At 41.4% G+C, this 16216-nt stretch overlaps 1 protein-coding gene across 1 annotated transcript in view; it reads left to right on the top strand.

Moving 5' to 3' along the window:
* Window positions 1-1941: 1941 nt before the first annotated feature.
* The window catches only part of LOC308609414 (uncharacterized protein), a gene marked incomplete at its 5' end in the record, with an annotated part of 115628 nt that continues 101353 nt past the window's right edge, over window positions 1942-16216 (top strand). The window contains one exon of the mRNA XM_081223089.1: window positions 1942-2052. Within this exon, the coding sequence (XP_081079215.1) occupies window positions 1942-2052 (111 nt within the window). The remainder of the gene's footprint in view (window positions 2053-16216) is intronic.

Here is a 16216-nt window from a genome sequence, read left to right as displayed (position 1 = left end):
ATTATTTTTATTATGATGGTATTTAAGTATGTACAAATATGAAACTATACACATATTCTTTATGCTTATAGTCCTAAAACTATAAACCAAAATATATTTCTAAATTAAATAAAACCTGCTCAACTAGTAAAATTCAAAATAACAACATTATTTTTGGTTACAAATAATTTACCATTTGCAAGATGAATATATTACTGACTATTGTGGAGCATGTTACTTTGAATGTTCATCCCTGTATTTTTGTAAGACTCAATTTTCCCACTACATTTTTCTATTCCAGTTACTGCAGAACTATTACTTGCATAGCCATGAATGATGCTATTTAGTCTTTCCTTGGAGAGAATACATCACTTACATATCCATTACACTGCCATTCTAATCTTACTCCACGATAATTAAAATAGTGGAATATATAATTAAAGTAATGTGTAACACAGATTTCAAAATTGATGGCAGTACTCACGTGTGAGGTGGTCAACCAGATGATCCAGAATGTGATTTTTGTTAAGTTATATTATCGGAATAAAAATACACAAAGATGAAATTATTATAGACAACTTGCTGCCACATGAGATTATCTTCATGGACCCCCAGAGGGTCCTGAGCACCTCAGAGAAATAGAACATGTAAGGTTCAGAGATTCTACCATCCAGATGTAACATTTTAATAGCTAAATGGATATTTTTGAAAAGAGATTGCTTTACTAACAAACAGATCATCCTTGATGATGGGTTGATCATTTGGGCCTTAGGTATAATAATTACAACAATGACTACTACCAATTTAGTGATCATCAAAGCAGGTCAAGATAGCAGAGGAGTAGGACGTGGAGCTCACCTACACCCCACAGATAAATAAAAAATACATCTACATGTGGAACGACTCTCACAGAACATCTACTGAACTCTGGCAAAAGACCTCAGACTTCCAAAAGGGCAAGAAAATATCCACATAACTGGGTAGGACAAAAAAGAGAGAGAGAGAGAAGGGAATAGAGATGAGACCTGCACTCCTGGGAGAGAGCTGTAAAAGAGGAAAGGTTTCTGCACATGGGGAAGTTCCCTCACTGGTGGAGAGATCAGCCAGGACAGAGGAGGACCTTCAGAGCCTTGGTGGAGAGTGCAGCAAAAGGTTTGCAGAGAGCCAAACAGAGAGAGACCTACACAGATGATCAGTGCTGACTGGCACGCACCAGCCTGAGATGCTCGTCCATGTGGCAGGCAGGGGCTGGGTGCTGAGACTCGGACGTAGGAGGTCAGACCTTGGGGAGAGGACTGGGGTTGGCTGCACAAAGACAGCCTGAGGAGGCTAAGGTGTGGTGCACAACAACAGAGGGAGTTCGTGAAGAAGCCTGGGCTGACAAGAGGGACAAGGCACCATTGTTCAAGGGCACATGAGGAGAGAGGCAGGTCCACCATAGGAGCTTCTTTCATAGCAGGGCACTGCCAACATGAGCTACAGGGGTGGGCATGAGCCGACGCTGGCATCTCAGAACCCAGAGGTGGGAGTGGAATACTGCTGCCACCCAGGATCCTATGGGGAGGGGGAGAGGTTGCAGCCTCCACCTTCCCAGGATTGTGCACAGCCTGCTAACACCAAGGGTCCCATGACCCGGCACCAACCACTGTTCTGACTTGCCTGGGGGCGTAAGCAACCCATGGCTGCTGCCAAGGGTCCCATGACCTGGCGCCAACCACTGCCAATGCCTTCCTGGGATCATGGACATGGGCCGTGTACCTGCACAACCCCTATCAAGGGGATAAGGGCTAGCACATGCTGAAGAAAGAGATGGCAAACATCCAAACCAGAACCAGCCCTTACTCCAACACCATTAAACACACACAAGCTTTGCAGAGATGCTCCCACATATAAACAGTCCCCCAAGACTACAGTAGATATTTGGTTCTCCTAAACTCACATAGTAAGAGATATATAAGTAAAATGAAGAAGCAGAGGAACCAGTCTCAGTTAAAAGACCAAGATAATTCCCCTGAAGGAACAAACAATGAAACAGACCACTTCAGCCTAACTGACACCAAGTTCAAAAATGAGGTAATGAAAATGCTGAAGGATTTAGAAAGGCTATTGACAAATATGCAAATTAATGTAAAAAGGAACTAGAAACTATAAGGAGGAGAGAAGAAAAATTTATAAGTTCATTTGCTGTGATGAAAGTTGAGCTCAAGGCAATGAATACCAGAATGAATAATGCAGAAGAAAGAATAAGTGACCTGGTGAGTGGGGTCATGAAGAGAGCTTGCTGGTTGGTGATTTGAATTAGGCAGAACTGCCCACGGACCTCCCTGGCAAGAGAAGGGCAACTGGCTGGGTTCCGCAGCTGTGGGGAGGATTGTGGTCAGCCAATATCTGAGCGTTGGTTGCTGCACCCAAAAAGCACTGCCAGTCAGAGCAGACTCCAGCTGTAAACATCTGAAACACCTTACAGGAATAATTCTAAAATACATTCAAATTAAAAATAAAACTGATTGAGGACCTTAAAGTAGGTGGAGAGATCACCTTCTTCCCCACAAATACATCAAAAATACATCTACACGTGGAACAACTCCTACAGAAAACCTACTGAATGCTGGCAGAAGACCTCAGACTTCCCAAAAGGCAAGACACTCCTCACATACCTGGCCATGTGGCTGATAGGGTCTTGGAGCTCCATCCGGGTGTTAGGTCTGAAGCTCTAAGGTGGGGGAGCCGAGTTCAGGACATTGGAACACCAGAGACCACCCAGCCCCACATAATACCAAATGGCAAAAGCTCTCCCAGAGATGTCCATATGAACACTAAGATTCAGTTCCACTCAACGACTAGCAAGCTACAGTGTTGGCCACCTCATACCAAACAATTAGCAAGAGAGGAACACAACACCACCCATTAGCAGAGAGGCTGCATAAAATCATAATGAGTTAATGGACACCCCAAACACACCACTGGATGCGGCCCTGCCCACCAGAAAGACAAGATCCAACTTGATCCACCAGAACAAAGGCACAAGTCCCCTTCACCAGGAAGCCTACACAACCCAATGAAGCAAACTTACCCATTGGGGGAACACACCAAAAACAACAGGAACTACGAACCTGCAGCCTGCGAAAAAGAGACCACAAACACAGTAAGATAAGCAAAATGAGAAGACAGAGAAATACACAGCAGATGAAGGAGCAAGGTAAAATGAAACCAGACCAAACAAGTGAAGAGGAAATAGGCAGTCTACCTGAAAAAGAATTCACAATAATGATAGTAAAGATTATCCAAAATCTTGGAAATAGAAAGGAGAAAATACAAGAAACATTTAACAAGGAACTAGAAGAACAAAAGAGCAAACAAACAATGATGAACAACACAATAAATGAAATTAAAAATTCTCCAAAAGGAATCAATAGCAGAATAACTGAGGGAGAAGAATGGATAACTGATGTGGAAGATAAAAAAGTGGAAATAAGTAACACAGAACAGAAAAAAAGAAAAAAGAAGAATGAAAAGAATTGAGGACACTCTCAGAGACCTCTGGGAAATAATTAAATGCAACAACATTCAAATTATAGGGGGCCCAGAACAAAAAGAGAAAAAGTCGAAAGAGAGGCATGGACGTGTATACACTACCAAACGTAAGGTAGATAGATAGTGGGAAGCAGCCGCATAGCACAGGGAGATCAGCTCGGTGCTTTGTGACCGCCTGGAGGGGTGGGATGGGGAGGGTGGGAGGGAGGGAGATGCATGAGGGAAGGGATGTGGGAACAGATGTATATGTATGACTGATTCACTTTGTTATAAAGCAGAAACTAATTAAAAAAATAAATAAATAAACTTAAAAAAAAAAAAAAAAAAAAAAAAAAAAAAAAAGAGAAAAAGAGAGGGACACAGAAAATATTTGAAAAGATTATAGTTGAGGCGCGCGCTAAAAGGGAGAAGCACTGGTTTGAGAAAAGCATGGGTCGCAAGTACACATTGGGACCCTGCCATTAATGGAGGGGAAAAGCGGGGAGACGCCAGCAGATTCCATCCTGTAAGCTGGTAGGAAGCCTGAAGGCTTGATGGGATTCCAGTGTGATAGGAGGCAAGGACATACTTCAGGACCCCGGAGGAAGATGGCGGAAGAGTAAGACGCGGAGATCACCTTCCTCCCCACAGATACATCAGAAATTGATCTACACGTGGAACAACTCCTACAGAACACCTACTGAACGCTGACAGAAGACCTCAGACCCCCCAAAAGGCAAGAAGCTCCCCACATACCTGGGTAGGGCAAAAGAAAAAAAGAATAAACAGAGACAATAGGATAGGGACGGGACCTGCACCAGTGGGAGGGAGCCGTGAAGGGGGGAAGGTTTCTACACACTACAAGCCCCTTCGCGGGCGGAGACTGTAGGTGGCGGAGGGGGAAAGCTTCGGAGTAGCGGAGGAGAGCACAGCAACAGGGGTGCGGAGGGCAAAGCGGAGAGATTCTGGCACAGAGGACCGGTGCCCTCAGGCACACACCAGCCCGAGAGGCTTGTCTGCTCGGCCGCCGTGGTGGGCGGGGCTGGGAGCTGAGGCTCGGGTATCGGCTTTCAGTCGGAGCGCAGGGAGAGGACTGGGGCTGGCGGCAGGAAGAGAGCCTGAAGGGGTTAGTGCACCACGGCTAGCCCGGAGGGAGTCCGGGGAAAGGGTCTGGAGCTGCTGAAGAGGCAAGAGACTTTTTTCCCTTTTGTTTCCTGGTGCCCGAGGAGAGGGCATTAAGAGGGCTGCTTGGGGAAGCGCCGGAGACAGGCACGAGCCGCGGGTAAGGCACGGACCTCGGAGACGGGCGTGGGCCGCCGCCGCCGCCGCCGCCCGCCGCCGCGGCCCGCCGCCGCCGCCGCTGCTGCCGCCGCCGTGGGGCCTGTGTGCGAGCGCGGGTCACTGTCCGCCCCGCCTTCCGGGGGGCCTGTGCACCCCGCCACTGCCGGGGTCCCCGAGACCCGGGGACGGCTTTCCCGGGAAAGCGCACGGAGCGCCACGGGCTGCTGCAACGTCACGCCGGCCTCTGCCGCCGCAGGCCCGCCCCACACTGCGCGCCCCTCCCTCCCCTCTGCCTGAGTGAGCCAGAGCCCCCGAATCAGCGGCTCCTTTAAACCCGTCCTGTCTGAGCGAAGAACGGACGCCCTCCGGCGACCTACGCGCAGAGGCGGGGCCAGGTCCAAGGCTGAGACCCGGGAGCTGTGAGAGCAGAGAAAGGGAAATCTCTCTGTGCAGCCTCGGAGGCAGCGGATTAAAGCTCCACGGTCCATTTGATGTGCCCTGCGTCTGTGGAGTGCATGAATGGACAGCGAATCATCCCAAATTGAGGAAGTGGACTTTGAGGACAAGATTTAAGACTTTCCCCCCTTTTCCTCTTTTTACAACGAATTATTCCAAATTAAGGAGGTGGACTTAGAGAGCAAGATTTCAGATTTCTCGCCCTTTTCCTCTTTTTACGACGAATTATCCCAAATTGAGGAGGTGGACTTGGAGAGCAAGATTTTTGATTTTTCCCCCTGCTCTCTTTTTGTGAATGTGTATGTGTAATCTTCTGTGTAAGATTCTCTCTGTATAGCTTTGCTTCCACCATATGTCTCAGGGTTCTATCGATCCGGTTTTTTTTTTTTTTCAATAATTACTTTCTAATTTTAATAACGCTACTATATTTCATACTTTATTCTATTTTACTTTACCTGCTCTTTCTTTTTTTCCTACTCTCCCTTCCTCCCTCCCTCCCTCCGCTCCTCCTTTCCTTCTTTCTTTTTCTTTCCTCCCTCCCACCCTTCTTCTTTCCACTTTCTTTTTCTTTCCTTCCTCCCTCCCTCCTGTCTTTCTTCCTTTCCTTCCTCCCTCCCTCCCTCCTTTCTTTCCTTCTTCCTTTCCATCCTTCCTCCCTCCCTCCCTCCTTTCTTTCTTCCTTCCTTCCTTCCTTTCTTCCCTTCTTCCTTTCTTTCCCTCTCTCCTTCTTTCTTCTACTAATTCTTTCTTTCTACTTTTTCTCCCTGTTACTCTGAGCCGGGTGGATGAAAGGCTCTTGGTGCTGCAGCCAGGAGCCAGTGCTGTGCCTCTGAAGTGGGAGAGCCAACTTCAGGACACGGGTCCACAAGAGACCTCCCAGCTCCACATAATATCAAGCAGCGAAAATCTCCCAGAGATCTCCATCCCAACACCAGCACCCAGCTTCAGTCAACGACCAGCAAGCTACAGTGCGGGTCACCCTATGCCAAGCAACTAGCAAGGCAGGAACACAACCCCACCCATTAGCAGAGAGGCTACCTAAAAACATAATAAGGCCATAGGCACCCCAAAACACACCACCAGACGTGGACCTGTCCACCAGAAAGACAAGATCGAGCCTCAACCACCAGAGCACAGGAATTAGTCCCCCCCAACAGGAAGCCTACACAACCTACTGAAACAACCTTAGCCACTGGGGTCAGACACCAAAAACAACGGGAACTACGAATCTGCAGCCGGCAAAAAGGAGACCCCAAACACAGTAACATAAGCAAAATGAGAAGGCAGAAAAACACACAGCAGGTGAAGGAGCAAGATAAACACCTACCAGACCTAACAAATGAAGAGGTAATAGGCAGTCTACCTGAAAAAGAATTCAGAATAATGATAGTAAAGCTGATCCAAGATTCTATTTCCATGATCCATAATCTTGGAAATAGAATAGACAACATGCAAGAAACAGTTAACAAGGACCTAGAAGAACTAAAGATGAATCAAGCATCGATTAAAAACACAATAAATGAAATGAAAAATACTCTAGATGGGATCAATAGCAGAATAACTGAGGCAGAAGAACGGATAAGTGAGGTGGAAGATAAAATAGTGGAAATAACTGATGCAGAGCAAAATAAAGAAAAAAGAATGAAAAGAACAGAGGAGAGTCTCAGAGATCTTTGGGACAACATTAAACGCACCAACATTCGAATTATAGGGGTTCCAGAAGAAGAAGAGAAAAAGAAAGGGACTGAGAAAATATTTGAAGAGATTATAGTTGAAAACTTCCCCAATATGGGAAAGGAAATAGTTAATCAAGTCCAGGAGGCACAGAGAGTCCCATACAGAATAAATCCAAGGAGAAATACACCAAGACACATATTAATCAAACTGTCAAAAATTAAACACAAAGAAATCATATTAAAAGCAGCAAGGCAAAAACAACAAATAACACACAAGGGAATCCCCATAAGGTTAACAGCTGATCTCTCAGCAGAAACCCTACAAGCCAGAAGGGAGTGGCGGGACATAATTAAAGTGATGAAGGAGAGAAACCTGCAACCTAGATTACTCTACCCAGCAAGGATCTCATTCAGATTTGATGGAGAAATTAAAACCTTTACAGATAAGCAAAAGCTGAGAGAGTTCAGCACCACCAAACCAGCTTTACAACAAATGCTAAAGGAACTTCTCTAGGCAAGAAACACAACAGAAGGAATATACCTACAATAACGAACCCAAAGCAATTAAGGAAATGGGAATAGGAACATACATATCAATAATTACCTTAAATGTAAATGGACTAAATGCTCCCACCAAAAGACACAGAGTGGCTGAATGGATACAAAAACAAGACCCATATATATGCTGTCTACAAGAGACCCACTTCAGACCTAGAGACACATACAGATTGAAAGTAAAGGGATGGAAAAAGATATTCCATGCAAATGGAAATCAAAAGAAAGCTGGAGTAGCAATTCTTATATCAGACAAAATAGACTTTAAAATAAAGACTATTAGAAGAGACAAGGAAGGACACTACATAACGATAAAGGGATCAATCCAAGAAGAAGATATAACAATTGTAAATATTTATGCACCCAACATAGGAGCACCTCAATACATAAGGCAAATACTAACAGCCATAAAAGGGGAAATCGACAGTAACACAATCATAGTAGGGGACTTTAACACCCCACTTTCACCAATGGACAGATCATCCAAAATGAAAATAAATAAGGAAACACAAGCTTTAAATGATACATTAAACGAGATGGACTTAGTTGATATTTATAGGACATTCCATCCAAAAACAACAGAATACACATTTTTCTCAAGTGCTCATGGAACATTCTCCAGGATAGATCATATCTTGGGTCACAAATCAAGCCTCGGTAATTTTAAGAAAATTGAAATTGTATCAAGTATCTTCTCCGACCACAATGCTATGAGACTAGACATCAATTACAGGAAAAGATGTGTAAAAAATACAAACACATGGAGGCTAAACAATACACTACTCAATAACGAAGTGATCACTGAAGAAATCAAAGAGGAAATTAAAAAATACCTAGAAACAAATGACAATGGAGACACGACGACCCAAAACCTATGGGACGCAGCAAAAGCAGTTCTAAGGGGGAAGTTTATAGCAATACAATCCCACCTTAAGAAACAGGAAGCATTTCGAGTAAACAACCTGACCCTGCACCTAAAGCAATTAGAGAAAGAAGAACAAAAATACCCCAAAGCTAGCAGAAGGAAAGAAATCATAAAGATCAGATCAGAAATAAATGAAAAAGAAATGAAGGAAACGATAGCAAAGATCAACCAAACTAAAAGCTGGTTCTTTGAGAAGATAAACAAAATTGACAAACCATTAGCCAGACTCATCAAGAAAAAAAGGGAGAAGACTCAAATCAATAGAATTAGAAATGAAAAAGGAGAAGTAACAACTGACACTGCAGAAATACAAAAGATTATGAGAGATTACTATAAGCAACTCTATTCCAATAAAATGGACAACCTGGAAGAAATGGACACATTCTTAGAAATGCACAACCTGCCAAGACTGACTCAGGAAGAAATAGAAAATATGAATTAGACCAATCACAAGCACTGAAATTGAAACTGTGATTAAAAATCTTCCATCAAACAAAAGCCCAGGACCAGATGGCTTCACAGGTGAATTCTATCAAACATTTAGAGAAGAGCTAACACCTATCCTTCTCAAACTCTTCCAAAATATAGCAGAGGGAGGAACACTCCCAAACTCATTCTACGAGGCCGACATCACCTTGATACCAAAACCAGGCAAGGATGTCACAAAGAAAGAAAACTACAGGCCAATATCACTGATGAACATAGATGCAAAAATCCTCAACAAAATACTAGCAAACAGAATCCAAGAGCACATTAAAAGGATCATACACCATGATCAAGTGGGGTTTATCCCAGGAATGCAAGGATTCTTCAATATACGCAAATCAATCAATGTAATACACCATATTAACAAGTTGAAGGAGAAAAACCATATGATCATCTCAATAGATGCAGAGAAAGCTTTCGACAAAATTCAACACCCATTTATGATAAAAACCCTGCAGAAAGTAGGTATAGAGGGATCTTTCCTCAACATAATAAAGGCCATATATGACAAACCCACAGCCAACATTGTCCTCAATGGTGAAAAACTGAAACCATTTCCACTAAGATCAGGAACAAGACAAGGCTGCCCACTCTCACCACTCTTATTCAACATAGTTTTGGAAGTTTTAGCCACAGCAATCAGAGAAGAAAAGGAAATAAAAGGAATCCAAATTGGAAAAGAAGAAGTAAAGCTGTCACTGTTTGCAGATGACATGATACTATACATAGAGAATCCTAAAGATGCTACCGAAAAACTACTAGAGCTAATCAATGAATTTGGTAAAGTAGCAGGATATAAAATTAATGTACAGAAATCTCTGGCATTCCTGTACACTAATGATGAAAAATCTGAAAATGAAATCAAGAAAACACTCCCATTTACCATCGCAACAAAAAGAATAAAATATCTAGGAATAAACCTACCTAAGGAGACAAAAACCTGTATGCAGAAAACTATAAGACACTGATGAAAGAAATTAAAGATGATACAAATAGATGGAGAGATATACCATGCTCCTGGATTGGAAGAATCAATATTGTGAAAATGACTCTACTACCGAAAGCAATCTACAGATTCAATGCAATCCCTATCAAACTACCAATGGCATTTTTCACAGCACTAGAACAAAAAATTTCAAAATTTGTTTGGAAAAACAAAAGGCCCCGAATAGCTAAAGCAATCTTGAGAACGAAAAACGGAGCTGGAGGAATCAGGCTCCCTGACTTCAGACTATACTACAAAGCTACAGTAATTAAGACAGTCTGGTACTGGCATAAAAACAGAAAGATAGATCAGTGGATCAGGATAGAAAGCCCAGAGATAAACCCACGCACATATGGCCAACTTATCTTTGATAAAGGAGGCAGGAATGTACAGTGGAGAAAGGACAGCCTCTTCAATAAGTGGTGCTGGGAAAACTGGACAGGGACATGTAAAAGTTTGAGATTAGATCATTCCCTAGCACCATACGCAAAAATAAGCTCAAAATGGATTAAAGACTTAAATGTAAGGCCAGAAACTATCAAACTCTTAGAGGAAAACATAGGTAGAACACTCTATGACATAAATCACAGCAAGATCCTTTTGGACCCACCTCCTAGAGAAATGGAAATAAAAACAAAGATAAACAAATGGGACCTAATGAAACTTCAAAGCTTTTGCACAGCAAAGGAAACCATAAAGAAGACCAAAAGACAACCCTCAGAATGGGAGAAAATATTTGCAAATGAAGCAACTGACAAAGGATTAATCTCCAAAATTTATAAACAGCTCATGCAGCTCAATAGCAAAAAAACAGACAACCCAATCCAAAAATGGGCAGAAGACTTAAATAGGCATTTCTCCAAAGAAGATATACAGACTGCCAACAAACACATGAAAGAATGCTCAACATCATTAATCATTAGAGAAATGCAAATCAAAACTACAATGAGATATCATCTCACACCAGTCAGAATGGCCATCATCAAGAAATCTAGAAACAATAAATGCTGGAGAGGGTGTGGAGAAAAGGGAACACTCTTGCACTGCTGGTGGGAATGTGAATTGGTACAGCCACTATGGAGAACGGTATGGAGGTTCCTTAAAAAACTACAAATAGAACTACCATATGACCCAGCAATCCCACTACTGGGCATATACCCTGAGAAAACCATAATTCAAAAAGAGACATGTACCAAAATGTTCATTGCAGCTCTATTCACAATAGCCCAGAGCTGGAAACAACCTAAGTGTCCATCATCGGATGAATGGATAAAGAAGATGTGGCACATATATACAATGGAATATTACTCAGCCATAAAAAGAAACGAAACTGAGCTATTTGTAATGAGGTGGATAGACCTAGAGTCTGTCATACAGAGTGAAGTTAGTCAGAAAGAGAAAGACAAATACCGTATGCTAACACATATATACGGAATTTAAAAAAAAATGTCATGAAGAACCTAGGGGCAAAACGGGAATGAAGACGCAGACCTACTTGAGAATGGACTTGAGGATATGGGGAGGGGGAAGGGTGGGCTGTGACAAGGCGAAAGAGAGGCATGGACGTGTATACACTACCAAACTTAAGGTAGATAGATAGTGGGAAGCAGCCGCAGAGCACAGGGAGATCAGCTCGGTGCTTTGTGACTGCCTGGAGGGGTGGGATGGGGAGGGTGTGAGGGAGGGAGATGCATGAGGGAAGGGATGTGGGAACAGATGTATATGTATGACTGATTCACTTTGTTATAAAGCAGAAACTAATTTAAAAAATAAATAAATAAACTTAAAAAAAAAAAAAAAAAAAAAGAGACATGTACCAAAATGTTCATTGCAGCTCTATTCACAATAGCCCGGAGCTGGAAACAACCTAAGTGTCCATCATCGGATGAATGGATAAAGAAGATGTGGCACATATATACAATGGAATATTACTCAGCCATAAAAAGAAACGAAACTGAGCTATTTGTAATGAGGTGGATAGACCTAGAGTCTGTCATACAGAGTGAAGTTAATCAGAAAGAGAAAGACAAATACCGTATGCTAACACATATATACGGAATTTAAAAAAAAAATGTCATGAAGAACCTAGGGGCAAAACGGGAATGAAGACGCAGACCTACTTGAGAATGGACTTGAGGATATGGGGAGGGGGAAGGGTGGGCTGTGACAAGGCGAAAGAGAGGCATGGACGTGTATAAACTACCAAACGTAAGGTAGATAGATAGTGGGAAGCAGCCGCAGAGCACAGGGAGATCAGCTCGGTGCTTTGTGACCGCCTGGAGGGGTGGGATGGGGAGGGTGGGAGGGAGGGAGATGCATGAGGGAAGGGATGTGGGAACAGATGTATATGTATGACTGATTCACTTTGTTATAAAGCAGAAACTAATTAAAAAAATAAATAAATAAACTTTAAAAAAATAATGGATAACCAGTGGACCTACTATATAGCACAGGGGACTCTGCTCAATGTTATGTGGCAGCCTGGATGGGAGGGGAGTTTGGGGGAGAATGGGTACATGCATATGTATAGCCGAGTCCCTTTGCTGTGCATCTGAAACTATCACAACATTGTTAATCGGCTATACTCCAATATAAAATAAAAAGTAAAAAAAAAAAAAAGAAAGATTATAGTTGAAAACTTCCTTAACATGGGAAAGGAAAGAGTCAAGTGCAGGAAGTGCAGAGAATCCTGTACAGGATAACTCCAAGGGGAAACACGCCAAGACATATATTAATCAAACTATCAAACAAATATTTCATAATTTGTAAGGAAACACAAAAGACCCCAAATAGCCAAAGCTATCTTTAGAAAGAAAAACGGAGGTGAAGGAATCAGGTTCCCAGACTTCAGACTATACTACAAAGCTATAGTAATCAAGACAGTGCAGTACTGGCACAAAAACAGAAATATAGATCAAAGGAACAGGATAGACAGCCCAGAGATAAGCCCACACACATATGGTCACCTTATTTTTGATAAAGGAGGCAAGAATATACAATGGAAAATAAAGACAGCTTCTTCAATAAGTGATGTTGGGAAAATTGGACAGATACATGTAAAAGAATGAAATTAGAACACTCTCTAACACCACACAAATAAACTCAAAATGCATTGAAGTCCTAAATGTAAGGCCAGACACTATAAAACTCTTAGAGGAAAACCTAAGCACAACACTCTATGACATAAATGACAGCAAGATCCTTTTTGACCCACAACCTAGAAAAGTGGAAATAAAAACAAAAATTAGAAAATGGGACCTAATGACAATTAAAAGCTTTTGTACAACAAAGGAAAGCATAAACAAGACAAAACGACAACCCTCAGAATGGGAGAAAATAATTGCAAATGAAGAAACTGAAAAAGGATTAAACACCAGAATTTACAAGCAGCTCATGAAGCTCAATATCAAAAAAACCAGAAAACCAATCCATCAATGGGCAGAAGACCCAAATAGACATTTCTTCAAAGAAGGTTTACACATTGAGAACAAACACATGAAAGGATGTTCAAAAGCACTAATCATTAGAGAAATGAATATCAAAACTACAATGAGAGGCTTCCCTGGTGGTGCAGTGGTTGAGAGTCCACCTGCCGATGCAGGGAAAATGGGTTCGTGCCCCAGTCCAGGAAGATCCCACATGCCACGGAGCAGCTGGGCCCGTGAGCCATGGCCACTAAGCCTGCATGTCCAGAGCCTGTCCTCCACAACAGGAGAGGCCACAGCAGTGAGCTACCCGCGTACAGCAAAACAAAACAAAACAGAACAGAACTACACTGAGGTATCACCTCACACCGCTCTAAATGGCCATCATCAAAAAATCTACAAACAGTAAATGCTGAAGAGAGTGTGGAGAAAAGTGAACCCTCTTGCACTGTTGATGGGAATGTAAATGGATACAGCCACTATGGAGAACAGGATGGAGGTTCCTTAAGAAATTAAAAATAGAACTACTATACGAACCAGGAATCCCACTACAGGGCATATTCCCTGAAAAAAAACATAATTCAAACACAGTCATGTACCACATTATTCATTGCAGCTCTATTTACAATAGCCAGGACATGGAAGCAACCTAAGTGCCCACCAACAGATGAATGGATAAAGAAGATGTGGAATGTATATACAATGGAATATTCTACAGCCATAAAAAGAAATGAAATTGAGTTATTTGTACTGAGGCAGATACAACTAGAGTCTGTCATACAGAGTGAAGTAAGTTAGAAAGAGAAAAACAAATACTATATGTTAACACATATATATGGAATCTAACAAAAAGGGTGCTGAAGAACCTAGGGTCATAAGGAATAAAGATGCAGACGTAGAGAAAGGACTTCAGGACAAAGGGAGTGGGATGGGGAAGCTGGGACGACATGAGATAGTTGCATGGACATATATACACTACCAAATGAAAAATAGATAGCTAGTGGGACGCACCCACATAGCACAGGGAGATATGCTCGGTGCTTTGTGACCACCTAGAGGGGTGGGATAGGGAGGGTGGGAGGGAGACGCAAGAGGGATATAGGGATATACGTATATGTATAGCTGATTCACGTTGTTATAAATCTGAAACTAACACACCATTTTAAAGCAATTATACTCCAATAAAGCGGTTTAAAAAGTTAAATACAAAGAAAAAATATTAAAAGCCACAGGAGAAAAGCAACAAAAATTATACAGGGGAATCCACATAAAGTTAACAGCTGATTTCTCAGCAGACACTCTGCAAGCTAGAAGGCTATGGCAGGACATAATTAAGACATGAAAGGGAAAAACCTACAACTAAGATTACTCTACACAGCAAGGATCTCATTCAGATCCAATGGAGAAATTAAAATCTTTACAGACAAGCAAAAGATAAGAGAATGCAGCACCACCACACCCACTTCACACCAAATTCTAAAGGAGCTTCTCTAGGCAGGAAACACAAGAGAAGGAAAATACCTTAAAAAAGAAACACAAAACAATTTAGAAAATGATAATATGAAAACACATACTGATAATTACCTTAAAAGTAAATGGTTTATATGCTCCAACCAAAAGACATAGACTGGCTGAATAGATACAAAAACAAGACCCACAGTTATTTACAACAGACCTACTTCAGACCTACGGACACATACAAACTGAAAGTGAGGGGATGGAAAAAGATATTCCATGCAAATGGAAATCAAAAGAAAGCTGGAGTAGCACTTCTCATATCAGGGAAAATAGACTTTAAAATAAAGACTATTTCAAGCGACAAAGAGGACACTACATAATGATCAGGGGATCAACCCAAGAAGAAGATATAACAATTGTAAATATTTATGCACCCAACAGAGAAGAACCTCAACACATAAGGTAAATGCTAACAGCCATAAAAGGGGAAATCAACAATAACACAATCATAGTAGGGAACATTAACACTCCTTTTTCACCAATGGACAGATCTTCCAAAATGAAAATAAATAAGGAAACACAAGTTTTTAATGACACATTAAACAAGATAGACTTAATTGATATTTACAGGACATTCCATCCACAAACAACAGAATACAATTTCTTCTCAACTGCTCGTGTAACATTCTACATGAAGATCACATCATCGGTAAGAAATCAAGCCTTGGTAAATTTTTAAACAATTGAAATTGTATCAAACATCCTTTCCGACCACAATGCTATGAGACTAGATATCAATTAAAGGAAGCAAATCTGTAAAAAAAAAAAGCAAACACATAGACGCTAAGCAATACATTATTAAATAACTAAGCGACCAGTAAAGAAATCATAGAGTAAACTCAAAAATACCTAGAAAAAATGATAATGAAAACACAACGATGGAAAACCTATGGGATGGAGCAAAAGAAGTTCCAAGATTGAAGTATATAGCCATAAAATCCTACCTCAAGAAACAAGAAAGATCTCAAACAAACAGCCTAAACTTATACCTAAGCAATTAGAGAAAGAAGAACGAAAAAAACACAAATTAACCGGAGGGAAAAAAATCATAAGATAAGATCAGAAATAAATGTAAAAGAAATGAAAGAAATGATACCAAAATTGAATAAAACTGAAAGCTGGCTCTCCGACAAGATAAACAAAATTGATAAACCAGTAGCCAGACTTACCAGGAAAAAAGGGAGAAGACTCAAATCAATAGAATTAGAATTGAAAAAGGAAACGTAACAACTGACACTGCAGAGATACAAAGGATCATGAGCAATTACTACAAGCAATTATATGCCAGTAAATTGGACAACCTGGAAGAAATGAACAAATTCTTAGAAATCCACAACCTTCTGAGATTGAAACAGGAAGAAATAGAAATTATAAATAGACAAATGACAAGTAATGAAATTGAAGCTGTGATTAAAAA

The sequence above is a fragment of the Mesoplodon bidens genome (genome assembly GCF_964165515.1).
Source record: "Mesoplodon bidens genome assembly, chromosome: X".
In the NCBI taxonomy this organism is placed as follows: Eukaryota; Metazoa; Chordata; class Mammalia; order Artiodactyla; family Ziphiidae; genus Mesoplodon; species Mesoplodon bidens.
The sequence above is the reverse complement of the archived record's forward strand: the minus strand, read 5'-3'. Positions and strand labels throughout refer to the sequence as shown.